At 49.1% G+C, this 27,440-nt stretch overlaps 1 protein-coding gene across 1 annotated transcript in view; it reads left to right on the top strand.

The window, feature by feature from the left end:
• Nucleotides 1-27,440, top strand: part of PLXNC1 (plexin C1) — a 78,565-nt gene that overhangs the window by 5,619 nt on the left and 45,506 nt on the right. The window contains exons 2-7 of the mRNA XM_054386732.1: nt 6,877-6,999; nt 8,360-8,494; nt 10,676-10,776; nt 17,263-17,377; nt 18,576-18,720; nt 25,548-25,617. Coding sequence (XP_054242707.1) covers nt 6,877-6,999; nt 8,360-8,494; nt 10,676-10,776; nt 17,263-17,377; nt 18,576-18,720; nt 25,548-25,617 — 689 coding nt within the window. The remainder of the gene's footprint in view (nt 1-6,876; nt 7,000-8,359; nt 8,495-10,675; nt 10,777-17,262; nt 17,378-18,575; nt 18,721-25,547; nt 25,618-27,440) is intronic.

The following is a 27,440-nucleotide window of genomic DNA, read 5'->3' as shown; positions in this document are numbered from 1 at the left end:
AACCTCCACCTGGCTCCAGCCTCCTCTCAGGGAGCCGTAGAGAGCAATGAAGTCTGCCCTCAGCCTCCTCTTCTGCACACTAAACACCCCCAGGTTCCTCAGCTGCTCGTCCCCAGCCCTGTTCTCTAGACTCTTCCCCAGCTTTGTTGCCCTTCTTTGGACCAGTTCTAGCCCCTCAATGTCCTTCTTGTAGTGGGGAGCCCAAAACTGAACCCTGGATTCAAAGTGCAGGCTGAGCAGTGCTGAGTGCAAGAGGACAATCACTTCCCTGCTCCAGCTGACCACAGCATTGCTGGTCCAGGCCAGGATGCTGTGCTAAGTAGGTGTGAGAGCTACTGCATGGAAGGCTGTCATGGTTGAATTTTCATCTGCTATTTACTGCGAGTAAAGCTCCATGTCAGTCTGTTCTGTCAGCTTTTGCATTTTTCAGTGGGTGATACATATGTGGGTTGCTTTATGGCCCTTAATATACCAAGCAGAGTTTGGAATCCTAGGAGAAATCAGCTGCTCTAAGATCTATTGAAGGGAGGTGCTTGAAGTCAGCATTGCCATCAGTTTGATCACAACCATTAATTGACAGGAATGCTGTTTGGATTGGGCTGGTAGCTAATTCCAAAATGATTCATGGGCTTTTAGTTAAGGGAAGAATGGCAGACTCCTAGATATCATTTGGTATCAAATTTGATCCTGTAATTAATTGCCTGGGAGCAGAGTCATCTCCTGTGTATTAGCAGGCTGCCAGGGTTTCGTCTGATGTTTGACAGCCTTCTAGAGTTAACATTTCCAGAGGGAATATTTCTGTCCAGTTAGGATCAATTTTCAGTTCATCCCAGTCTGGTGTGGAAAGCAAACCACAGGAGACTTGTAAACTCTGGGGTTGTCAGGAAGGGGCAGAGCTGCTTTTAGTCATCTGGCTTCACCAGGTGTTCTTAGTGGAAACTTGGGAGAGCCTTGGGGGCTCCTGAACAGAGGATTTGCTTCCTTGGGATTACAGAGACGTTCAGGTTGGGTGGAACCTCAGAGGAGGTCTCCTGTCCAGCTCCCTGCTCGCAGCAGGGTCAGATCTGAGATCAGACAAGGTTGCCCTGGGCTTTGTCCTGTCACATCTTGAAACCTCCAGGAATGTAGACTATAACATCTCTGGACAACCTGTTCTGCTTCATTGTCCTCATGGTTTAATCTCTTGTGCACTAGAACCCTGCACTGTTTCACTCGGGGTCATTATCTTCTGTTGTCCTGCATAGACCCCAGTCAAGAGCCTGGCTTTGTTTTCTCTGGTCCCTCTGAAAGTGCCTCTCCTGCAGGCTGACCCAGCTCAGCCTTTCCTCTGCAGCAGGTGCTCCAGGCTCTGATAGTGAGCTCACTCTGATCTATCAGGATCAGTGCCATGGTGAGGATTCCAGAACTGGGCATGATGTCCTAGGCACAACTGAGCATGTGCCAGGCAAAGGAGAATGATTTCCCTCCTCACTTGCTCTCTGTGCTCCTCTTCTTACAGACCAGGATGCTGCCAGCCCTCACTGCTGGCTGGGCACACCACTGAGCCTGCTGCCCTCCAGGACCCTTTGTGTCCTTCTCAGCATCACAGGGGTCAGCTCATCCCAGCTGCAGGGCTTCTTGCTGAATTTCTGGAGGTTCCTGGGGGGCCATTCCCACAGCCCATCGAGCTCTCTCTGAATGGCAGCCCTGCACTCCAGCATGGCAATGTCATCTGCAAGCTTAACCCAGAAGTGTCTTCCTCCAGGTCCTTGGTAAAGACAGGGAGCAGGACATGTTCCAGGATAGGTTCCCTGAGGAATTCCATCTGTAGCCAGTGTCCAGGTAGAGGAAAACCAGTAACCAAGACCCCCTGAGCCTGCTGACCCATCCAGGAGTGCCCTTTGCCAGCTGTTGCCCTTCTCTGGGCATGCTCCAGCTCCCCAATGTTCAGAAGTGAAGACTGAACTGGAACAGTTCATCTCCTTGTTCCTCAGCCTGAATGAAGGCTTGCTGCATGCACCAGTATTTTAAGTTTGTGACCCTCTGATACAAGAAAAATCGATGCAGGAGGTTGGAGGGTGGTGAAATGAAGAAAGAGGAGTGAGGTTCCAGATGTTTTTTCCCCTCTAGAATAAACATCTCTGTATTGTTCCAGTGCTGACTGTTGCTGCAGACTGATCACAAGTGTGGTGTCCTTTTGTGTAGCTGCATCTGTTCATTCACTCTGCTGCTCAAACCCTTTATTTTGGCTTTTTGGCCAGCTGTAGTACGTTGAGTGCTGCGTGAGCTAAAAATGCTGCCAGCCCCTCTGAGGCACACAGTGTGAAATCATCAGGAGGAAGTCAAGACAGAAGGTAGCAGTGTGAGTGTGGTTGCTGCAGCTGGAATCATAGGGAGATCAATCTACAAAATGGGATGCAAAAGAGAAACTTAGTGTAAATACCTTCCCTGCCAGTAACCAAACAGCACGGGGCAGGGGGAACTGAAAAACAAAACGTAACTTAATTCAGGAGAGATCTCTAGGCTCACCTCTGCATGTGAAGGTTGTAAGAGACAACAGAAAGAGAAGGGAATGGAAAAGAAGGGAAGGGAAGGAAGAGAAGAGAGGGGAGAAGAGAGGAGAGAAGAGGTAAGGGAAGAGAAGAGAAGAGAGGAGAGAAAAAGAAGATAGGAAAGAGGAGAGGGAGAGAAGGGGAAGAAAGGGAAGAGGAGAGGGAGAGGAGGGGGGAACTGACAACTTCAGAAAAAGGTCTTCTAGAGCTGCATTGTCTTCTTTTGCTTGTCTTAGTTTTGTATGCCCCTGAAAATGTAACAGGACAGGCAAATGGATGATTGTAGGCATGAGTGACTCTTCAAGTGTAAAGGAAGTTTAGCCTTTAAGTGCATTTAAAGGCTGGTTTTAGCTGTGAAATGGAAAGCTTGGGCAGGCCCTAGGGTGCTGTAACCCCATTAGTCACAGTGGGAAAGGTAAAAGGGCTTGTTAAAAAAAATCCATGCAGATGGGAAAGGGGTGCTAGAAGGGTGAAAGCAGCAGCTGCACCTCAGAGGGGGCAGACAAACTGGAGAAATAGGCTGCTAAAGAGAGACAGCAATTTTTGTTGTGGCTGCCCAGCATCTAAGTGTCCCCTCCTCTGCATTAGCTCAATGTCATGTTGACCCTCCCTCCAGCATGCAGAGGGAGGGGAGGAGGCTTCCACACTTGTCAGCATTGGTTCCTCAGTCAGCTGAGGAGGATGCTCTGATATGACACTGGTTATTTCACTGCTATGTGGGTCAAAACAAAATCTGGCAGCAAAGCTTTGTAGAGACTGGGTGAGTCCTCTCCTCCTCTCTGATCTTGTTGTACAGAGGCTGGGAGGTGGTTTGATTTCCTCACACCACTGTATGGTGCACTGCAGGAAAAGAAAAAGATCCTAATGCTGGTGGAAATGAAAGCCTGGAAGCTTCATCTCCATGCTCCTCAGCCTGAGGGAAGGCTCACTGTGCACCACGGATGGAGTTTTGTTACCCCCAGCACTGGGGCAGACACTGAGCCTTCCATTTAAAAAGTGAGTTAACCTTTTCTACTTTAGAGTGCTTGTAATCATTTATTTTCCCCTCCACATCTGAAGGAGACTTCCATGGTACTGAAGTCTCATGCCTAGGTCAGCTTCACTGAAGCTCTGTGGCAGTGCCTGGCAGTTCTGTGTCTTCCTGCTGCAAGAAAAGCAAATCTCAGGCACAACTCCAGCCTGGGTGCAGAGTGGGTTGAGAGCAGCCCTGAAGAAAGAGCCTTGGGGGTGTTGGATGCTGAGCAGCTCCCCAGGAGCCAGTAGTGCCCTCCTGCAGCCCTCAGGCAGCTGTGTGCTGGGCTGCAGCCAGAGCAGTGTGGGCAGAGGGCAGGAGAGGGGATTCTGCCCCTGGGATTTGCTCTGCTATGACCTCACCTCCAATTCTGCCTCCAGTTCTGCTGTCCCCAGCAGGAGAAGGACTCAGAGCTGCTGGAGAGAGTCCAGAGGAGGCCCCAAAGATGATCCAAGGGCTGGAGCAGCTCTGCTGTGAGCACAGGCTGAGGGAGCTGGGGGTGTGCAGCCTGGAGAGGAGAAGGCTCCAGGGGCACCTCAGAGCTGCCTGCCAGGACCTGAAGGGATCCTGCAGGAAGGCTGCAGAGGAACTTTTGCTGAGGGTGTGTAGAGCCAGGCCAAGGGGGAATGGTTTGAAGCTGAGGCAGAGCAGGGTTAGAGTGGAGCTGAGGAAGAAGTTCTTGAGTAGGAGGGTGGTGAGAGTCTGGCACAGGCTGCCCAGGGAGGCTGTGGCTGCCTCCTGCCTGGGGGTGTTGAAGGCCAGGCTGGATGAGGCCCTGAGCAGCTGAGTCTAGCTGAGAGGTGTCCCTGGGCATGGTGGGAGGTTGGAGGAGATGAGTTCTGAGGTCCCTTCCAGCCTGAGCCATTCTATGATTCTGTGATCTTTAAATATGAAAGTTAATCAAGTTTCCTTTTATTCTAAGTGGCTGTTCTTGTGAGCTAATTAAAATAATTCAGATGACTGAAAAAAGGTTTTAATTGACTGAGGGCTGCAGTTCAGAAGAGCAATGATTTTTGTGTGGAAGGACTGGTGGGGGTTAAAGCAGCAAGCTGGTGTGCAAGAGCTGAATTTAGCTGTTCCTGTGCTGTGGATTCGCTTCGTAACTTTGAGAAATGTCTTCACCTCTCTGCAGAATGTCACTTGGAATGCCTCCTCCTCGCACCTTGACTTCTGCAGTAAAGCAAAAGAGCTCCTTGCATTCAGAGGGGTTCTGAAGGTTGAAGGATGGGTCCTTGAGGCTGAGATGCTGGACTCTGTAAGATGACTTACAAGTCCCACCTGAGCTCCTCTCCCCTCCTCCCCATGCCTGTCACTTCTTTGTGCCAGCACTGATGTCCATGCAGCCACGTGTTTGTATGGTGAGAAGCACTCAGATGAACATTAAAGTAGTGGAGGGATTTGCAGAGCCTTTTCTGGGCACATCATTTCCTTAACTAAGCTCACTGGAAAGCTTTAGACTATAGAGTAGAAGGGGAAGTGGAGCTTGGCTGGGACTAAACCTGATTAGAGAGCAGAGGGGATCACACCTTTGATTGACTTGAAGTGATTACAGGATGGCAAAGCTGAGTTCCTGCTCACTAGGGAGATACCCTGGGCTGGGGGGAGATACCACTTGGGGCAGAGACCATCCCCTGGTGAATGACTTCATTCTCCCCCATCAGGGTTCCTTTCATAGAATGGGTTGGGTTGGAAGGGACCTTAAAGCTCATCCACTTCCAACACCTCCCACCAGCCCAGGTTGCTCAGGGTCTCATCCAGCCTGGCCTTGAACACCTCCGGGAAGGAGACATCCACAGCCTCCCTGGGCAACCTGTGCCAGTGTCTCCCCACCCTCACTGGAAAGAATTTCTTCTTCACCTCCAGTCTCAATCTTCCCTCTCCCAGCTCAAAGACATTGCCTCTCATCCTGTCACCCCCAGACCTTGTCCAAAGTCCCTCCCCAGCTCTCCTGGAGCCCCTTCAGGTACTGGAAGGCTGCTCTGAGGTCTCCCTGGAGCCTTCTCTTCTCCAGGCTGCACAGCCCCAACTCTCTCAGCCTGTCCCCATAGCAGAGGTTCTCCAGCCCTCTGATCACCTTCCTGGCCTCCTCTGGAGCCACTGCAGCAGTTGGCTTGCCTGCAGTCTGGGTTCTTTGGTTGGGCTTTTCCGTGTGTTGGGTTTGGTTTGTGCTTTCACGAGACAGAGGATTTTCTGCAGGATGCTTTCTTCCCCGAGCTGCTTGCAAGTGTTTGTCACTTGAGTTCATCCAGCTTGGGCATAGAGTTGGAGGCAGTGTGTTGACTTTCAGGGTCAGACAGGCACATTGATGTTCTCCCTGGCATCAACCTTCTTCTGATGTATTTCACTTTTGTATTTCTCTAAAACAGAAGCTGAACTTCCTTTAGTGTGAAGCAGGAAACCAAAAAGGGGAGGATGAAGCTCTGTGTTTTTCGACACAAACACATAAAAATAAGAACCCATGAGGTGCCTCCTACCTGCCTACAGAATATTAGCAGGCCTTTAGAAGTGGCTGCTCTTTTTACCTATAGCCTTCCTGGGTGGGCTGTCCAGCCTGGAGAAGAGAAGGCTCTGGGAAGACCTTAGAGCAGCCTTCCAGTAGCTGAAGGGGGCTGCAGGAGAGCTGGGGAGGGACTTGTGACAAGGGCTGGGAATGTCAGGATGAGAGGCAATGGATTGAAGCTGGAAGAGGGGAGTCTGAGACTGGAGATGAAAAGGAAATTCTTTCCAGTGAGGGTGGTGAGGCACTGGCACAGGTTGCTCAGGGAGGCTGTGGATGTCCTCTCCCTGGAGGTGTTCAAGGCCAGGCTGGATGGGGCCTTGAGCAAGCTGGGCTGGTGGGAGGTGTCCCTGTCCATGGCAGGGGGTTGGAACTGGATGAGCTTTAGGGTCCCTTCCAACTCAAACTATTCTGTGATTCCAGGATTCTACAGTCGGTGCAGCCAGGTTAGGGCTCAGCATTCTTTTCTGAGAAGAACTGACAATTCACAATAAGCCCCAGGGCGTTATGACCCAAAAAAGAGAAATTTGGTTGCAAAGCAACTGTGCTGCTCTCAGGCCAAGGCTGGGTCCCACTGAGGTCAGTGGTTTAGCTGCTGTGGATGTCATTGAGCAGAGAGGGAACCATTTGCCATGTGTGAGTGCTTTCATGCTTCTTGTGTCATTTCCACTGATGTGTTGCTCTGACATTGTTGTCAGGATTCAAATGTCACCCAAAGTCTTGTCTCAGGTTGGGTTCTCTCAGAACTTTCCAGGGATTCTTCTCTATTCTTGTTCTGAAGGCTTTGCAGTACAGGTGAATGCTTTTGTAACAGCTCTCTCACATCTGATTTTCAGGGTGCAAGATCAATCAAGAAGTTACCTACCTTGGTTCACTCTGGCTTAGTGGCTGTGTATGGCACAGTGGTGCTGAATCAGATAGTTCTCTTCTTGGGAACTGATGATGGACAGTTACTGAAGGTAAGCAGAGTGGAGCATTCCTTCCCTTCTCCATCAGCTGCTGCTCTCTCTCCCAGTGGCTCAATGTTTCCTGGTTTAGGCACTGGATTTTAAACAGATCTCTTTTGTTGTTTGGTTGGGTCAGTACCGTGGATCTCAGTTATTGTTCGGTTGGATCAATATCCTGGATCTCTTAATCTTTGTTTGTTTGTTTGTTTGAGAAGTCACTGCTGTGTTGTTCCTTGGTGGGCAAGGTAACTTCCCAAAACAGTTACTGCTAATGCACACAGGATCCATTTAGGGACTGAGGAGTTCTCAGTTCTTTTTTTTTTCTCCTTTCCTCCTTTCTTTGATTTTTCCAGTAGAAATATTAAATATTGTTAGGTATTGGCAGCATATTTCCCTGTTTGTCAGCCCATTTGTGTGATGTGAATAGCTGTCTGTTAGAGAGAAAAGTCAAGATGCATTTTGCCTTAGCTTCTGAAGAGTTGACCTCTCCTAGCTTCAATCAGTCACCTGGAAGTGAAAGTCAGCTTATCTTCTTATCAAACTTCTCACCCAGCCAATCAACTGTGTTTTATAGTTCCATTTTTCTCTGGGTCCTGCAAGAATGTGCATTTCCTGTCTGCCCTGCCTCTCACTTTTTGTTTTAATAAGCAGACAGTAGGAGAAGACTGTAGTAGAGAGCTTTTAAAGCTTTTGCCCATTTGATTTCACTGTGCTTATGATAACAAAACATGAAACCAAAGTCTTCTATGTCTCCTTAGAACAGCCATGAGTAATAACTCATCTTAATGTTGGTGTGCCTATCAACTTGCACAATTAATTTTTGTGGTCTCTGGTTCCCTTCCATTCCATGTGAAGGGTGGTGGCAAACTGTAGAGCTGGGCAAGGGAAGAAAGAGATCCCCTCAGATCTGTGCTCACAGAGGCCACAGAGAAACTTCTGTCTTGAAGACAGTTGTCAGTAACTTGTGTAGGTTCCTTTTTACACTCTGAGTGTCTGGTTGGTAATTTGTTTTCTGAAGGCTGATTCTTTCTTCTCCAGTGGTAGGTGTACTTAATGCATTATGACTTGGGATGGAGGCATCTCTTCCACATTCAGTTTCTGCATCAATCAGGAGCATGTTTGGTGTGAGGGATGTTTCATGCACTAAGTCAGTGCCAGATTCAGTGTGAAATGGATTTTGTTGCAGTTCTGTTCTGGTGGTCTTTTCCTCTCTCCTTTCTGCAGTGTGGAGGTGCCCAGAGCAGAAGGTGAATTAAATCAGGGCAGAGTAAATAATCTTGAAAGCTCTGGTGTAGCTGAAATTAGGCTGTTGTATAAAATGCTGACTGCTTAATGAAAGAGCTTGTGAATAGTCTGATTTCATGTGTTGTAGGCTGTTCTTAATGAGGATATGGAATCCAATTGCCCAGAGGTTTTATATGAAATTAAGGAAGAAACCTCCATTTTCCCCAAACTTCGACTTGATCCGGTGGACAATAACTACATCTATGTGTCCTCTGCCAACAAGGTAAGCACAATGCTGAAGGCAATAGAAAGTCAAACTATGGCTTTAAGCATTTCTGCCACTTTAAGGGGTGAAGCATCAGGCTGGGGCGGAGTTAGACCTTGATTATCCAAGCTGCACTTCCCAGCCTTACATCCAATACCTGCTTTGCAGTCAAACACAGACCTGTGCTTGAAGCATCAGGCTGGGGCAGAGTTAGACCTGAATTACCCAGGCTGCAGTTGCCAACTTTACATCTATATTTACATTTATGTTGTCTGTGTTTGACTGCATTTCTGCAGAGCTCAGAAGAGCTTCAGCTGTCACAGTGCTGCCCACTGTTGCTATGCTCCAGCAGCAGCCTTATCCCATGCTTAATTTATGTCATTCTCTTGAGTGAGTCTTTATTTCTTCTTTCCCTGGGGGGTATCCTGAACAACCAAGCTTGGAGGCAGCCAACAAAACTTGTAGGCTGTTTGGAGATGGAGTTGCTCTGAATGTAGCAGTCCAGGTATTGGTAGATCAGGGTTTGTTAGTCAGTTTTGCAGCTTCTGATGTAGAGAAATCTCTGAATTTGAGAGATGGCTTTGAAGTTTTAATCAGTGATAAATCCACCTTGTCTTCAGTTAGGCAAAGACATAAAAACACCCCAAAGCAACCCAAAACCACCCTCAGAAGTGACTGACGTGTCTGGTTAGCAAGGCCAAGGAGTTCAGCAGCCACTGGGAGCTCCTGCACGTGAGCAGACGTCTCAGAGCTGCTTGTGAAGCAGAAAGCAGCTCCGGAGCTGGTGCAGTTGTTGCAGTACATCCCACAGCAGGGCTGCTGAGCATCAGCTGAGCAGATTCTTTTGTCTGACCAGCAGCAGGGTAGATGGCTGAAAACAGAAGGGCTGGCTGCCCATCTTAGCTGGACAGGATCTCACCCAGCACTTGATTACTTCCATTTACAGTAAAATCCCTTTTCCAGCAGTGACGATAGCATTTTAGCCTGCCATTTAAAAGGGGTAAGTTGATAGGAGACCTCCTGACTGACACAAAGCATCACAAATGTAGAAGGAATGGAAATTTCAGTCAGAAATACAGGTGGATAATCCAAGCCTGGAATTTTCTGTGGCTTTGGAAAAAGTGCAAGTTGTTCCCAGAGGAACAACAACCTTTAGGAGTAAATACTTCTCTCTGATCATCTCTGGGAGCTTAAATAAGGCTCCTGCACTGTGTTTTTTAAGTAGCAGTCAATGCTGTTGGCTGATGATCTCACACACCTTCAGAGGACCTGCATTTTTCAGGCTAGGACTGGAAAAAAAAACAAACAAACCAACCCCAAACCACTAAACATAATTTTGCCAAGGCCAGATCTCCTTCTTTCTGTTGACAAAAGAGAAGAACTTCAAATTCTTGCAAATCCACTAAAAAAATAAATATATCAGTGGTTTGAAGGAGGAATATCTTTCTTAGCAAGGTTATTGATTAACATTGTTCTAAATATTAATTTGTATTCAGTGTTTGTAATCAGCTTTCTCTTTTTGTTGTTTTGTGGTTTTTTTTTTTCTCCTTTTTTTCCCTTCCCTTTTCTGAAAATGGCTGGCTAGGATATTCAAGCTGAGTGTACAAGTACAGCTACCCAAGACATAGCCACAATTCTCTCCATTTCCTTCTTGAAAATGGCATTTTTCATGCATGCTGAGTAGTTGCATGTGTTTGTTTCTAGTGTGCACATGCAGCAGCCCCACCTGGTGATGCCAACACAGATGCATTTTGTTTTGTGCATGCAATTTTTGGATGCACCTTCATCAGTCATTTGGGTGAGGAGGGGGAGCAAAAAAAAAACAAACCCAAAGCCCTCCATTCTGAGGAGAGGGAATGGGTGTTCTGTGAAGCAGAGCATTGCTTGGAAAATAGAATACCTCCATTTTATTGTTATCTCTTAATTTCCTATGCTAATCAGCCTCCCTTGCATTAATTTGTCTGTGCTGGCCTTGGAGTATTCGAACCCAACTGTCATTTGCTGATGGCAGAGCACAGTGTGTGTGAAACAGGCTGCATAATTCTATCCAAAGGTGTTCTGGCAGAGGGGGGTCCCTAAGGAAATGCCCCCCAAAGGGATTGTGCTTGGTTGCTGTCAGCTCTTTAGTGGTAACCCTTCTGTTTCCCTGCCTCTGGAAGCTGTTTTAATCCAGTCTGTTATTGCCTTCTTTGCTTTTAGGTGAGAAGAATACCAGTTGCAAATTGCAGCAGATACACTTCCCAGCCTGAATGCTTGTCTGCAAAGGATCCCTACTGTGGGTGGTGCTCCTTGAGGCAAAGGTATTTGGTGGTAGTTTAGGTTTCATATCAAAGCAGGACAGTATTAGGCAGTCTACATCCTGACTGCCTGGGGGCTGCTCAGCAGCATCAAGATTGTGCCTACTACATTTTGGTGGAAGCAGAAACCCATTTCGGGCTTTAATGTGGTGGGAAAGGGAGATCTGCACCATATAAAAATGATGTTGAGCCTCAGGTTTTTGAGATCTACCCCTAAAATATATACTGAGCTAAGGAGGATTCCTTTTGGATTTAGAGCATGATTTTGCTGAAGAGATTGATTGAGAGATAATATTGTGTGCTTGTGCTTAAGACATCTTCAGAGCTTCAGATATCATGGGGAAAGAGTGTGCTGAGTTCTCCTTGGTGTTCATCATTACTTGCTTTGGAACCACTGTCTTTGGTTTAGGCCAGAGGAGGAGGAGAGATTCACAGAAGCACAGAATGGTTTGGCTTGGAAGGAACTTTAAAGATCATCTGGTGCCAACCCCCCTGCCATGAGCATGGACACCTCCCACCAGCCCAGGTTGCTCAGATGTCTTTCTTCACACTTGAGTTTTGCTGCTTTCACTGAAGCCCTCCTTAAAGCTATTTTCTCTCTTTGACCTGGACTGGAGGAATTTCCTAGGTCATCAAGCCTAGTCTTGGCCACTGCAAGCAACCACATCATGAAACCTGCACATAGACTAATCAAGGACCATCCTAAATGTGGAGAGGCTTTTTGTCCTGCCCTGCTTGTGTGGCTACCTGCCAGTCTCATTTTTCTGCTGGTTAAAATCCCTGCTCGTTTTTCATCACTTGTGTGTTCATGGGCAGGTTGCTATTTTTTTCTGCTGCTCATATAACCTTGGCTTAAATAGATTTTTCCCCTCTCCCTTACACTTCTCACAGAATCACAGAATGGTAGGGGTGGGAAGGGTCCTCTAGAGATCATTGAGTCCAAACCCCCTGCCAGAGCAGGGTCACCCAGGGCAGGTCACACAAGAACACATCCAGGTGGGTTTTGAATGTCTTCAGAGAAGGAGACTCCACAACCTCTCTGGGCAGCCTGCTCCAGGGCTCCAGCACCCTCACAGGGAAAAAGTTTCTCCTTATGTTCATGTGGAACCTCCTCTGCTCCTGTGGCCAGCAGGCCCAGGGCCATGATTGTCCCTCTCTACTTGGCATGGGTGAAGTCACACCTTGAATCCTGGGTTCAGTTTTGAGCCCCTCCCTCCAAGAAGGACATTGAGGAGCTGGTGTGTGTCCAGAGAAGGGCAATAAAGCTGGGGAAGGGTCTGGAAAAAGCAGGGCTGGGGAGGAGCAGCTGAGGGAGCTGGAGGTGTTTAGTGTGGAGAAAAGGAGGCTGTGGGAGACCTCGTTGCTCTCTACAGCTCCCTGAGAGGAGGCTGGAGCCAGGTGGGGGTTAACCACATCTCACATACACCAAGTGACAGGGCAAGAGGAAACAGCCTCAAGTTGTGCCAGGGGAGGGTTAGGTTGGATATTAGGAAAAATTTCTTCCCAGCAAGGGTTCTCAGGCACTGTCCCAGGCTGCCCAGGGAGGTGGTGGAGTCCCCATCCATGGAGGGGTTTAAAAGCCACCTGGCTGTGGTGCTGGAGGCTGTGGTTCAGTGGCAGTGGCCCAGCAGCAGGGGTGGCACTGTGAGCTCTGGGTGAGCTGTTGGACTTGGTGATATCAAAGGATCTCTGTCAAGTCTTCCTGTGTGATGCTCTCATCTTCCTCTGCATGGTAATCCTCCCAACTTTGTGTCCTCAGCAGGTGTCAGCAGTGTAAACCTTCTTCTCTGCCAGGTTTTCAGTGATTCAGGCTGGTCTTGAAGTTCTCCCAATCACAGCCTTGTTTTAGAGGGTTTGGGGTTGGTTCCATGGTAATGATTTTTCTACTTGGTGTTTGCAGAGGTGGTTGATAGGAGGGAGCTGGTGTTTACTGTGATGTGTTTCCTTCTTGGTACCTTGTTAGAAACTCTGTAGTAGAGTGCTGAGCTTTTCAGGCTCTTAGTTACCTCCTGAGGAGTTTGTGAATTACAGTTATTAGTCAGTAAATCCTCTCTTTATGAGGGAATCACCCAAAGTTTCCATCTGAGTGAAACAGAAAGAATTTCCTCTTTTAGAGGAAAAAAAATGAATTGCTATAATATGAATTCCTTTGAACACCCACAGAATTTGTCACTCTTGAGCACTCAGCATCATTAAATATTTAGTTTTCTGAAGAGAGGGTTCTGAGTGAAGGGTTCTAGCAAGAGGAAGCTGTGGTCTTAGCCAGGGCTGTAACCAAAGTCCATGAGAAAACTCACTCCAGCAGCTCTGTGTCTAAGAAAATGGCCACAGGGATGATCCAAGGGCTGGAGCAGCTCTGCTGTGAGCACAGGCTGAGGGAGCTGGGGGTGTGCAGCCTGGAGAGGAGAAGGCTCCAGGGGCACCTCAGAGCTGCCTGCCAGGACCTGAAGGGATCCTGCAGGAAGGCTGCAGAGGAACTTTTGCTGAGGGTGTCTAGAGCCAGGCCAAGGGGGAATGGTTTGAAGCTGAGGCAGAGCAGGGTTAGAGTGGAGCTGAGGAAGAAGTTCTTGAGTAGGAGGGTGGTGAGACTCTGGCACAGGCTGCCCAGGGAGGCTGTGGCTGCCTCCTGCCTGGGGGTGTTGAAGGCCAGGCTGGATGAGGCCCTGAGCAGCTGAGTCTAGCTGAGAGGTGTCCCTGGGCATGGTGGGAGGTTGGAGGAGATGAGCTCTGAGGTCCCTTCCAACCTAAGGCATTCCATGACTCTGTGTCCACTAAAACAATATATTCCCTAGTAATCAGAGCTCAATGGTATGTTTTACACTGTTGGTGGGGAAGAAAGTTTGTCTTGCATGTGTCCAAGTACAGCAGTGCTGCTTTTTAAAGCCACTGTGAGCTCACATCTTGTACTTGGATGAAACAAATCTGCACTGCCTGTTGGAAGTGAAAACAAACTGCTTGAACAGGACCTCCAGGAGGGACTGTTCAGAAGGGGCTGTGGGGATAGGCTGAGGGGCAGTGGTTTGAAAGTGGAGCAGGGCAGAGAGATGTTGGACATCAGGAGGAAGTTCTGCACAGTGAGAGTGGTGAGACACTGGCACAGGCTGCCCAGGGAGGTGGTGGAGGTCCCATCCCTGGAGACATTCAGAGTCCAACTTGCTGTGTCCCTGGGCAGCCTGCTGTAATTGGAGATGTCCCTGCTGAGTGCAGGGGCTTGGACAAGATGGCCTTTGAGGGTCCCTTCTAACCTGATGCATTCTGTGCCTCTGGCAGCCAGACCTAGTCCTTGTCTCATTCTCTGGGGATTTGCAGAACCATGCAGTTCACAAATCATATTTACCTGTTACCTTCACCCCAGGGTGCTTGCAAACAATAGCAGTTGTCTATAAATAGAGACATAGCAAAGTAATCTGATCTTCAAGTGAGTGCAGTTCAGGTTGTTCTTGGGCTGTGCAGGGCAAGGGTGAGGATTTGTGCTGAGGAGATTCAGATGCCCTCCTGCCCCCTTTGTGCCTGCCCTCCAGAGCACATTGTGTGAGTGGTAAAGGGCAGCTTTTAGAGCAACAACAGACACATTTGTCCTGGCATGAAGACAAGCACAGCCCTGGCTCCTGGCTAGCATTACTTATTTTTTTTTTCCATTAAACTCTTTAAGATTCTTTATGTAGCTGAGGGAAACAAGCTCAGTGCTTGTGTTGCTCAGGCAGCCTGAGAGGGCAAATCCCAGTTTCCTTGGCCTGTTTAAATATTCAGCTTCATCAACAGCTTTTCTAATCCTTAATGTTAGTGCCACTGAAGGGCACACACTTTCTTGGTGCCAAGGACTGCAAATGTGTTGCCTTGCATCTTCACCATCATGAGGCTCAGCCTGTCAGAAACCACAGAACATCTCTGCCCCATGCATCAGGGCCCAGGAGGGTTATCTACCCCCTGCTTATCTCAGCATCTGCCTTAGGCACATCTGGTGAAGACAGATCCCATCCTCTGTGGTTCCAAGCCTCTGTTGCTAATGGAGCTTCATGATTGAAGAGGGATAGAAGTGAGGCTGAAATTGGTCTTACTTGATAGGTTCACATAATGGTTTGGGTTGGAAGGGACCTTGAAGATCATCTAGTTCCAGCCTGGCCTTGAAACACCTCCAGGGAGAGGACATCCACAGCCTCCCTGGGCAACCCCACCAGTGTCTCCCCACCCTCACTGGAAAGAATTTCTTCCTAATCTCCAGTCTCATTCTCCCCTCTTCCACCTTCAATCCATTGACTCTCATCCTATCACTCCCAGCCCTTGTCAAGGGTCCCTCCCCAGCTCTCCTGGAGTCCCTTCAGGTACTGGAAGGCTGCTCTAAGCTCTCCCTGGAGCCTTCTCTTCTCCAGGCTGGAAAGCCCCAACTCTCTCAACCTGTCCCCACAGAGGAGATGCTCCAGCCCTCTGATCATCGTTGTGGCCTCCTCTGGACCTGCTCCAGCAGCTCCATGATCCTTCTAGGCTGGGGGCACCAGAACTGGACACAATTCAAGACAGTTTGAAATCTGTCAGGCACAGCCCAAGCTTTTTACAGTGTAGTTATGAGCTGAATGTATTCAGATGCAAGGCCCCAGCAGGTTCTTGTGCAGCAGGAACTGTTTCCTGAGTTAAACCACAAAGGAAATGACCTTGTGCTTAACTGCATTCCAGTTGCCAACATCTTGACCTACAGAGAAGAAGGTGGTGTGGTTTCTCTGGTTGGTAGGGTTATTTTGGGCATTTCAGAGAGAGAGGTGAATATTGTTCTTGAAAGTCACTCTTGTGCACATTGTTTGGGAAACACATTTACACAGTGAGCTCCCTGTGGAAGAGAGCCATGCTTTGCAAGCAGGTCCTCATTTCTGCTGTGAGCACAGGCTGAGGGAGCTGGGGGTGTTCAGCCTGGAGAAGAGAAGGCTCCAGGGGGACCTCAGAGCTGCCTTAGAATCATAGAATTGTTAGGGTTGGAAGGGACATCAAGGACCATCCAGTTCCAACCTCCCTGCCATGGGCAGGGACACCTCACACCAGATCAGGTTGCTCAGAGCCACATCCAGCCTGGCCTTAAAAACCTCCAGGGATGAGGCTTCCACCACCTCCCTGGGCAACCTATGCCAGTTTCTCACCACCCTGGAACAGGCTGCCCAAGGAGGAGACTTCCAATAGCTGAAGGGATCCTGCAGGAAGGCTGCAGAGGAACTTTTGCTGAGGGTGTCTAGAGCCAGGCCAAGGGAGAATGGTTTGAAGCTGAGGCAGAGCAGGGTTAGAGTGGAGCTGAGGAAGAAGTTCTTGAGTAGGAGGGTGGTGAGACTCTGGCACAGGCTGCCCAGGGAGGCTGTGGCTGCCTCCTGCCTGGGGGAGTTCCAAGGCCCTGAAAGGCACATTTCACCCCCCTGAGGCTAGAGGTAAGTGGAGGTGTCATATCTAGAGCTGTGCCATGGAGCAATCAAGTTGGAGATTTACAGAGCCACAGGTTGCATTGGGTTGGAAGGGACCCCCAAAGGTCATCTTGTCCAACCCCCCTGCACTCAGCAGGGACACCTCCAACCAGAGCAGGCTGCCCAGGGCTGCATCAAGTCTGATCTTGTCTCCAGGGATGGAGCCTCAACCACCTCCCTGGGCAGCCTGTTCCAGTGTCTCACCACTCTCACTGTGCAGAACTTCCTCCTGATGTCCAACCTAACTCTGCTCCAGTTTCAAGCCATTGCCACTGGTCCTATCCCCACAGTCCCTTCTGAACAGTCCCTCCCCAGCCTGCCTGGAGGTCCCTTTCAGATATTGACATGCAGCTCTGAGGTCTCCCTGAAACCTTCTCTTCTCCAGGCTGAACAGCCCCAACTCTCTCAGCCTATCCCCATAGCAGAGCTGCTCCATTCCTCTGATCATCTTGGTGGTCTCCTCTGGACCCTCTCCATCAGGTCCATGTCTCTCTTGTGTTGGGGTCCCATATCTGGACACAGCCCTGCAGGTGAGGTTTCCCCACAGCAGAGGGGCAGGATCTTGTCTCTCCTCCTCTGGCCATGCTGCTTTGGATGCAGCCCAGGCTGCCATTGGCTTCCTGGGCTGCCAGTGCCCATTGCTGGCTCATGCCAGCTTCTTGTCCATGAGTACCTCCAAGTCCTTTTCTGCAGGGCTGCTCTTGGTCTCATCATCCCCCAGGCTGGATTGATGTTGAGGGTTGGCCTGAGATGATGAATTCCATCCCAGTCTACCAAAGTCCACTGGTTCCTGGCCAAGCATCTAATGTTTGCTTGAATCCCATTGACTTGCTGAGGCCCCTGGATCATATATCAATGCATTCTAATTTATTTGGATAAGCAGAATATTTTGCTGATTGTTTTCCTGAAGCTTTCTGCAGCCATAACCATATCCCTGTGAAAAATCAATCCTGTTCCTGTGAAAAATCAATGGCATGGAATCAGTTGAAGCAGAGTGTCTGAAGCCAAAGCCACAAGAAGGAGCCTGCTGTAATTTTCTGTCTACTTCTAGGTGCACATTAAAAGAGAACTGTACCCACTCCAGCAGCATCAAGGGTTGGGTTAACATTTCCCATGCAGCTGATGAAGATGTGAGAATCCTGCTAAGGTTTCCTGCCAAGAACCAGGTATGAGCCCCCAGGTCTGTGCGTGTCTGGTGGCTGTGTCATTTTATCACTTACTGCAGCTTCCTTTTCTCACCACATCCCCTGTGAATGTCCCTCTTACCTCAGCAATTGGGAACTGGAAATCTCATCTATCAGTCAGAGAGATGCTGCCTTCCTCTCCCAGCAAATGTTAGCCTGAAGCTATTCCTCCTCTCATTGAGTCAAAACTCCCTGTGCTGACACAGGCAACGTTTCTGCTCTGTCACTTGATGAGCTCTTGGAATATTTCCAGGGCATCAGTGAAGTTCTGAGCTTTGTGACGAGTTCCAGAGCATTCATGGGACACAGATGCTCAGAGAAATGCCTCTTGAAGTGGTGGATGTCAGTGCTCACAGCACAGCCAGCCTTGGCTGTTTGATTATCAGCTCTTGTGACTGGCCACTTCGTCTGCACACTGCTGTTTGGGGCTTGCTGATGGAGTGCAGGGATGGGATCCTGCTTGTAAAGCTTTCTCAGCCAGAAACACAGGATAGCTCCTGACAAGACAAATCCTGTTTCATAATGAAGTGCACTTTGCTTGGGGGTGCAAATGTTTCTCTCTGGGAGGGTTTGTGTGTTCTTGATGGAATGGTTTTAAGGGACCAAACTGCTCTTGAGCAGCCTGGGCTAGGGAGAGGTGTCCCTGTCCATGGCAGGAGGGTTGGAACTGGATGATCTTTAAGGTCCCCTCTAACCCAAACCATTCTGTGACTCTGTAACAGCATGTAATTCCAAAGTCTGGCTTTAAAATCCCAAATTATTGTAGGTTGCTTCCCTAGCATCCCTTACAGATCCATTTCATCTCTGGAAGTAAGCAATGCTGCTCCTTTTGGTGCTTCTTCAGCTGGGAGAGGCCTTCTCCTTTGAGAGGCTACCTACTGAACTGTCTGCTTTCACCACACAAAAAAAATCCTTTGTACCTTTTATCACAGAATTGCAGAATCATAAACCACAGAATCTCAGAATCACAGAGTCAGTCTTGAATCAGAGAATCACAGAATGGTTCAGGTTGGAAGGGACCTCAGAGCTCATCTCTTCCAACCCCCCCCACCTCTCATAGGCAGGGACACCTCTCAGCTAGACTCAGCTGCTCAAGGCCTGTTTGTAGTTTTCTGAAAGGAGAAGGTGACAGCAAATAAGAGAACTCCTCTGTTGTGTTCTGGGGTTTGTTGTTTCCCAGGTTGCTGTGGCTGCAAGCAGAAGCAAACCCCTTACTTCCTGCATGATCAAAATTGTGACACCTCTTGAAATCTTCTATGAGAACGTGGTGCTGACCAACTCCTCCTGTCTCTGCAACCTGACCAGCCCAGGGATAGCTGACAATGGTAGGTCTGCCTGTTGCATGTGTTTGTAATGCCTCTTACTGAGGAGAACTGAGCATGAAGGCTGCCTCCAGGAGCTGTGAGAGCAGGTGAGGCTTTTTATCAAATGCCCTTGAGAGAAATGTGTCCATTTTTGATGAACATAATTCATGTTTTGTTGAGTGACTTAGAATCATAGAATCAAGAAGGTTGGAAGAGACCTCAAGGATCATCGAGCCCAACCTGTCACCCTACACCTCATGCCTATCTAAACCATGGCACCAAGTGCCACGTCCAATCCCCTCTTGAACACCTCCAGGGATGGTGACTCCACCACCTCCATGGGCAGCACATTCCAATGGCCAACCACTCTCTCTGGGAAGAACTTTCTCCTCACCTCCAGCCTAAACCTCCCCTGGTGCAGCTTGAGACTGTGTCCTCTTGTTCTGGTGCTGGTTGCCTGGGAGAAGAGACCAAACCCCTCCTGGCTACAACCTCCCTTCAGGTAGTTGTAGACAGCAATGAGGTCTCCCCTGAGCCTCCTCTTCTCCAGGCTAAACAGTCCCAGCTCCCTCAGCCTCTCCTCATAGGGCTTGTGCTCAAGGCCTCTCCCCAGCCTCGTTGCCCTTCTCTGGACATGCTCCAGCAATTCAACATCTTTCCTAAACTGAGGGGCCCAGAACTGGACACAGTACTCAAGGTGTGGCCTAACCAGTGCTGTGTACAGGGGTACAATGACCTCCCTGCTCCTGCTGGCCACACTATGCCTGATGCAGGCCAGGATGCCATTGGCTCTCTTGGCCACCTGGGCACACTGCTGGCTCATGTTCAGGCGCCTGTCAACCAGTACCCCCAGGTCCCTTTCCACCTGGCTGCTCTCCAGCCACTCTGACCCCAGCCTGTAGCTCTGCATGGGGTTGTTGTGGCCAAAGTGCAGCACCTGGCACTTGGACTTGTTGAATGCCATCCTGTTGGACTCTGCCCATCTGTCCAGCCTGTCAAGGTCCCTCTGCAGAGCCCTTCTACCTTCTAACAGATCAACACCTGCTCCCAGCTTGGTGTCATCTGCAAATTTACTGATGATGGACTCAATCCCCTCATCCAGATCATCAATAAAGATATTGAACAGGATGGGGCCCAGCACTGATCCCTGGGGGACACCACTAGTGACAGGCTGCCAGCTGGATGTGGCACCATTCACCACCACTCTCTGGGCTCGGCCCTCCAGCCAGTTCCTAACCCAGCACAGAGTGCTGCTGTCCAAGCCACAGGCTGACAGCTTGGCCAGGAGTTTGCTGTGGGGGACAGTGTCAAAGGCCTTGCTGAAGTCCAGGTAGACTACATCCACAGCCTTGCCCCACGTCCACCAGGCGGTCACCTGGTCATAGAAGGAGATCAGGTTGGTGAGGCAGGACCTGCCCTTCCTAAATCCATGTTGGCTGGGCCTGATTCCTTGGCCATCCTTCAGGTGCACAGTGATTGCCCCCAAGACAATCTGCTCCATGATTTTCCCTGGCACTGAGGTCAGGCTGACAGGCCTGTAGTTCCCAGGTTCTTCTGTCCGTCCCTTCTTGTGGATGGGCGTCACATTGGCCAGTTTCCAGTCTTCTGGGACCTCTCCAGTGAGCCAGGACTGGTGGAAAATGATGGAGAGAGGCTTGGCCAGCTCATCTGCCAGCTCTTTCAGCACCCTAGGATGAATCCCATCAGGTCCCATGGACTTGTGAATATCCAAGTGACTCAACAAGTCTCGAACTAATTCCACATGGATTTCAGGAGTACAGCACTGCTCCTTGACCCCATCAACCAGCTCAGGAGGCCAGTTATCCTGAAGTCCTCCTGCCTTACTGTTGAAAATGGAGGCAAAGAAGGTATTTAGAATCTCAGCCTTCTCCTCATCCTTAGTTACAATGTTACCCTCCACGTCCAATAAAGAGTGGAGGCTCCTCTTGCCCCTCTTTTTAGCATTAATATATTTATAAAAATGCTTTTTGTTGTCCTTCACGGGAGTGGCCAGTTTAATTTCTAACTGTGCTTTTGCCTCTCTAATTTTTCTCCTACATGATCTAACAACATCCTTAAACATATCACTAGTTGCCTCCCCCCCTTTCCAAAGGCGATAAACCCTCTTTTTTTCCCTTAAATCCTTCAGGAGCTGCTTGCTCATCCAGGCCGGTCGTCTTCCCCGCCGGCTCGTCTTACGGCATGTGGGAACTGCCAGTTCCTGTGCCTTTAGGAGCTCCTGTTTGAAGTAGGTCCAACCATCCTGGACCCCTTTGTTCTTAAGGGCTGTTACCCAGGGAACTTTCTGAATAAGTTGCCTGAACAACCTGAAGTTTGCCCTCCGGAAGTCCAAAGTGAGGGTTCTGTTACTGCTCCTCCCTATTTCCCTGCATATTGAAAACTCCACTATCTCATGGTCGCTGCACCCTAGACAGCCTCCAACCATCACATCTCCCACCAGCCCTTCTCTATTTGAGAACAGCAGATCAAGCAGAGCCTTGCCCCTGGTAGGTTCACCTAAGAGCTGCATCAGGAAGTTGTCATCCATGCACTCTAGGAACCTTCTGGACTGTCTCCTCTCTGCTGAATTAAGTTCCCAGCAGATGTCTGGTAGGTTAAAGTCCCCCACAAGGACAAGGTCTGATGATCTTGAGACAGCTTCCAGCTGCTTATAGAATATCTCATCGGCCTCCTCGTCCTGGTTGGGTGGTCTATAACAGACTCCAACCAGGATGTCAGTTTTGTGTGGCCTCCCTCTGATTTTAACCCACAAGCATTCAACCCTTTCATCTGCAACCTCAAGTTCTGAGGCATCAAAGGATTCCCTAATATACAGGGCCACCCCTCCTCCTCTTCTCCCTTGCCTGTCTCTCCTAAAGAGCTTATAACCCCCCAGTGTGGTACTCCAATTGTGAGAATCGTCCCACCATGTTTCTGTGATGGCAACTACATCATAGTTCTCCTGGTGAACCAAGAGTTCCAGTTCCTCTTGTTTGTTGCCCATACTGCGTGCATTGGTGTACATGCACTTCAGCTGGGCTGCTGGTTTCACCAGTTTGTGTGGTCCTCCCTCCTCTCCAGGGAGACTGGTATCCTCACCCACCCCCTTCAGACCTAGTTTAAAGCCCTCCCAATGAGTCCTGCCAACCCCAGTGCCAGCACCCTCTTACCCTTTCTAGATAGATTCAACCCATCTTGCTCCAGCAGGTCAGGTGCAGTAAGAGTTGCCCCGTGATCAAAGAAGCCAAAATTCCGCTGCTGGCACCATCTCCTAAGCCAGCTGTTGATGGTGTGGGTTTTCCTGTTCCTCTCAGTGTACACCACAGCTGCTGAGGGAACTGAGCAGAACACCACTTGAGCTCCTGCCCCGTCAATCGATTTCCCAAGGGCCTTAAATTCCTTTTTAATCTTCCTGGTGCTGCTCTTTTCAATTTCTTCACTTGAGGGCACTCAGCACTGTTTTTGATCATAGAATCACAGAATGGTCTGGGTTGGAAGGGACCTTCAAAGCTCATCCAGTCCAACCCCCTCTGCACTCAGCAGGGACATCCTCCACTACAGCAGGTTGGCCAGAGCCCTGTCCACCCTCACCTTGAGTATCTGCAGGGATGGGGCCTCTACCAATAATTAAGATTTGTTAATATGGAATCCTTTTTACAGGTAGTAAAATCTGTTACCTAGGACTTAGCAGCAGCTTTTCTCAGTTCAGCCTAAGCAGTGCAGTGCTTTAGCATCAGGAGTGTGTTAGCATGGTGCCATTAATCACTGTCTGAGGAAACTAAGATAGCTGCAATGACAACCAAGCTGGCTGGAGCTGTGGAAGCAGTGATTGTCCACTGCTCTGCCTTGACAAATAAACCTCTCTTATCCCTTCCCTCACCTGCAAACAGAATTTGGTTTTGTTGCAAGAAGCTGTTCTGGCATAAACACAAAGATCTGGCTGTGAATATCTGTGCAATAAATAACCTTAACATTCTAGTCACTGGTTCAGCAGAACTTGAGACACTTGGAAGGAAGTGGTTGTCCCATGTAGAGCATTAGCCAAAGCCCACATGGTTCAGGGACATCCTTTTGCCTGGATTTCCTGAGTCTTTCTGAATGCTTGGGTGAATCTTTCTGCATTGATCCTTATGCTGCTTTATTCCCCAGTTCTGAGCTCAGAGTTGTGAGCCATCTGTGTATTGGACACATGGAGCTTGTGATCTGTTTTGTGCATGGTGTGGGCAGCTACAGGTTTCAGACTGGAAGTGGTAGGTTACCACCCAGTGTCTAGACATTGGGGCTGTTCCCTGGGCTGTGGTCTCAAAGGGCAGATGATTATCCTTTGCTGTAGAGCCTTATTTGAGTCATAGGAGGAAAGCTTCCTTCTTGCATTGCTTCAAGAGTCTGCAGTAGAAACACAAAACATTTTTAATACAGATTGATCTTGTGCCTTTTTTGAGTTGCTTGTGTAAGGATACAAAAAGAGAGTTTTATTCTCAGCAGAGGGGCCAAGCTAGCAAGTTCAAAGATACCAGGTACTCTTGAAGTGACCTTAAGAAGAGGCAGAAAATTCAGATAAATGCCTGCCTTTGTCTTTTCCTACGTAAGGTAGCCCAAAAGACATAATCCTCTGCATGAATCTGAATCTCTTACCATTGCTTTGTGTAGAAAAAGGCATGAAGTGTTCAAGAGAACTTCCAAAACCCTGTTGTTCTGAAGAGCTCAGTACTGCAACAGCTCTCTCTCTTGGGGTCCCTTGGCCCTGAAGGAGGTTCTCAGGAGCTCATCCTATGGCCTTGGTATGACAAAAGCTTCTCTGGCATCATACAAGTGCTGTGTCAAGTTCCTGTCCAGTACTGATTTGGTAACTGGGGAGAAAAGATTTTGTCACTAGCAGGTGACAAAGGAGGCTGATATCCATCAGTATCCTGCTCTGTCTTTAGTAAACATTTTAGTGGTTTTACAAGAAGGACAAATGCAAGAGAGAAGAGAATGTCCTTTGTTGAGCCAGTCCCCAAAGCCTTACACTTGTGGAGCACATTCTTTTGATTCTCTGTTTCCTCACCCTGAGGCTTTTCTCTTACACCATGAGCACGTTTTCCGAGCAGGGAGCTATGAAGCCAGCTCACCTTGCCCATGCTGTGTGCCAAAGTGAGCCCCTGGATGGTGCTGACCAGGAGATTGTGAGCTGAGCTTGTACCCACCAGCATCACTGCCCCTCACATACTCCTGCAGGCTGAGCTGCATTGGTGGATAATGCAGATGGGGACTATTCCTGGTACCTGGGCTGAAGTGCCCTCAGTTTCTCAGGAAGATGCACTTGCAAAACTTATTTCTGGAAATAGAAAAAACAGAGGTTCTGAAAATAACTGCCACCAGTGCAGCCTGGTGCCTTGTGAAAGGACAGCCCAGGCCATGCAGAGAGGAACAGGTGCCATTCATTTCAGCACAGCCAGGGAACCATATTTGACAGGCTTCTGTTTAAAGGATTTAGTCAAACTTGGAAGACAAACTCTGTCAGAAGCAAATAAAGTCCTTATTTCTACTTGCTGCTTGTAGTCAAATGCTACTTTTCAGTAGCTCATGGCCTGAGATCCTTCTCATATCCTCAAGTTCAGAGCTTGAGACCTCAGCAAGTGATTCAGGCAATTTTTGTGCAGTTTTCACAGAATGCATTGGGTTGGAAGGGACCCTACAAGGTCCTCTTGTCCAACCCCCTACAGGCAGCAGGGACACCTCCAACTAGAGCAGGCTGCCCAGGGCCACATCAAGTCTGGTCTTGGATGTCTCCAGGCACTTTATCAGTGTGTGCAGATACATAGATTCCTGGAGAAGCAAATAGGTGCTTGGCCAGTGTCTGTGAGTGCTTGTCCACATCTTCCAGCACTCAAAGACTTTACAAATCAGGCTCTTTGCTACCCAGTAAGGTGCTGAAGTGTGTGAACAGTCCAAAGGGCTGAGAAGCAGTGCAGGTGACCTTGGCAGTGAGCACCCAAGCAGCTTGCAGAGATGTGAGGTTAAGAGATAGTTCTGACTGAGCAAGCTGTGTGCAGCCAAAGCTGGGCTGCAGCTCAGCCAGCCAGCCTGGGATGCAGGCAGAGCTTCCTCTGCCTTTGCAAGGTAGGTGTGCTTCAAATCTGGGAAACTTTCCTGGGTTAGAAAGCTCTCCACTTCCTAGCAGAGAGAATCCAGAAAAGTCAGCACAGATGGCTTTCATCTGATCTCAGGCAGGCAGTCATTTCCCAGGCACACAGATGAAAGGGGCTATGGCTGAAGTGGTCTGTAGCTAACTCTGCTCTTCACTGTGGTGCTCTGCTCAGAGGAGAAGATACTCTTTCATTCCACAGCTGCCAGGGAATTGTTGGGATAGTAATTGCTAGCTGAAATAATGGCAAATTGACTCATGCAATCATAAAAGATTTAAATAGGATGAAAATTGCTACTGCATAGATTACAAGAGAAGACTCTGCAACCAAGTCTGTGAGACAGAGAGGAATACGGTGTGTGGGGGTCTCTCATGAGGAGAGTTTGCTGTGTTAGGAGGCTTGAACTCAGGCTCTGGCTGTGCCACTCTGTGCTCTTTGGGAGCTGATTTGCCATCTCTCTGCTCTTTGGTAGCATTTCCTTATCAGTATCCTGACAATAACATCATCTGGCATGTCATGCAGTGGTGGCATCAAGCTTAGTTAATGACAGTGTGGAGTAACTCAGCTGAAGAGTGTTCTGGAAAGACAAAAGCTGGTTGTTTTTGTCAGTCAGAAAAATGAATGGATGAGAGAAGGTGCAGGGAGCTGAAGGCACATCAGCTTTCAGGTTACTCTGGTTTATTGTTCTAGAGTTATTTCTTGTAATGTCCATTCTTGCAGATTGCCTGGTTCTGGAAGCATCACTGGCCTCAAGCTCTTGGAAAGTCACACAAACATTTCAGCTGAAAAAGTAAGAGCCTGGTTTCTCTTGAAGTTCATTGTGGGGTTTGGGTGTGTGTGCAGGGAGGGGGTTGAATCACAGAATGGTAGGATTTGGAAGGCACCTCTAGAGATCATCCAGTCCAACCCCTCTGCCAGAGCAGGATCACCCAGGGCAGGTTTGGAAAGTCTCCAAGGAGACTCCACAACCTCTCTGGGCAGCCTGCTCCTGGGCTCTAGCACCCTCACACCAAAGAAGTTGCTCCTCACATTGAGGTGGAACCTGCTGGGTTCCAGCTTGTACCTGTTGTTTCCTGTCCTGTCACTGGGCACCACCAAACAGAGCCTGGCACCTTCACCCTGACCCCCACCCCTCAGATATTGATAGACTTTGCTCAGATCCCCTCTCAGACTTCTCCAGGGTAAGCAGCCCCAGGGCTCTCAGTCTTTCTTCACACCAGAGATGTTCCAGTCTCCCAGTCATCCTCACAGCCTCCATTGGACCCTCTCCAGCAGGTCTCTGTCTCTCTTGAACTGGGGAGCCCAGAACTGGACACAGTATTGCAGGGGTGGTCTCACCAGGGCAGAGCAGAGGGGCAGGAGAACCTCCCTAGCCCTGCTGGCCCCAAGGGCACAGTGCTGTCCCATGCAGAACTTGCTCCCCACCAGGACTCCAAGGTCCTTCCCCATGGAGCTGCTTTCCAGCAGGATGACCTCTGGTCTGTCCTGGTGCCTGGTACAGTTCCTCCCCAGGTGCAGGACTCTACAGAGGTTCCCCTTCACCCAGCTGAGAGTTTTTTTCTTTCTGGTATTTATTAAGGAAATAGATTTTGCTAAAGATAGTCACATCCCTTTCCTTGCTCCATTTCCTCCTTCTCCTCTTTCTTTTTTTTTATTGCCCTTAGAGAGCTGCTTCTTCTGATGACTCTTATTTAATGGAACCCTGGCAGCTAGCTGAAGGAGAGTCATTACAGTGACTGAATTTATGACACGTGCCTGAAGAGATAATAAAGGATGTCACAATGATATTAAAATCCTTTTTGTCCTTGTGAAGAAGGGGGGCCTTGGGACTCAGCATAAGACCTGGATCAGAGGAGTCCAGAAATTCTGTAGAAGTCCCTTTATGGAGCTGGTTTTTCATAGAGCTAGATGCAATTTCAATCTGACCAGTGGGTAACATGAATGCAGTCAAACCAGGAAGGAGCATCTGAGCTGCCAAGAGGAATCAGGCATGTCCATGGCTCTGTACCCACCCTTTTTCAGAGCCACTCTCTTTGCTGAGGGGTGGCAGTGGAAAGCGTTTGTCCCCAGTACCTAGACTCATTAAGGTTGGAAAAGACCTTTAAGATCATCCAGTCCAACCATAACCTACCTCCCATGACCACTGAACTATCTCCTGAAGCACCACATCTGCAGCTTTTTGAACCCCTCCAGGGATGGGGACTCCACCACCTCCCTGGGCAGCCTATTCCAGTCCCTGACCACTCTTGCAGCAAAGAAATTTTTCATCTCCAACCTAGCCCTCCCCTGGCACAACTTAAACCCATTGCCTCTGATCCTGTCACTGGTTACTTGGGAGAGGAGACTAAAACCAGCTTGTCTACAACCTTGTAGTGAGGCTTCTTGTAGAGAGCAGTGTGAGGTCTCCCCTCAGCCTCCTCTTCTGCAGACTAAGCAACCCCAGCCCCCTCAGATGCTCCTTGTATGCCATGCCCTCCAAACCCCTACCTGGCCTCCTTGCTCTTCTCTGGACAGCCCCTAGCACCTCAGTGTCTTTCCTATGCTGTGGCATCCAGAACTCAACCCAGTGCTCAAGCTGTGGCCTCCCCATGGCCACATGCCCAGCCCTTTGTG

This window comes from Indicator indicator, chromosome 14, assembly GCF_027791375.1.
Source record: "Indicator indicator isolate 239-I01 chromosome 14, UM_Iind_1.1, whole genome shotgun sequence".
In the NCBI taxonomy this organism is placed as follows: Eukaryota; Metazoa; Chordata; class Aves; order Piciformes; family Indicatoridae; genus Indicator; species Indicator indicator.
The sequence above is the reverse complement of the archived record's forward strand: the minus strand, read 5'-3'. Positions and strand labels throughout refer to the sequence as shown.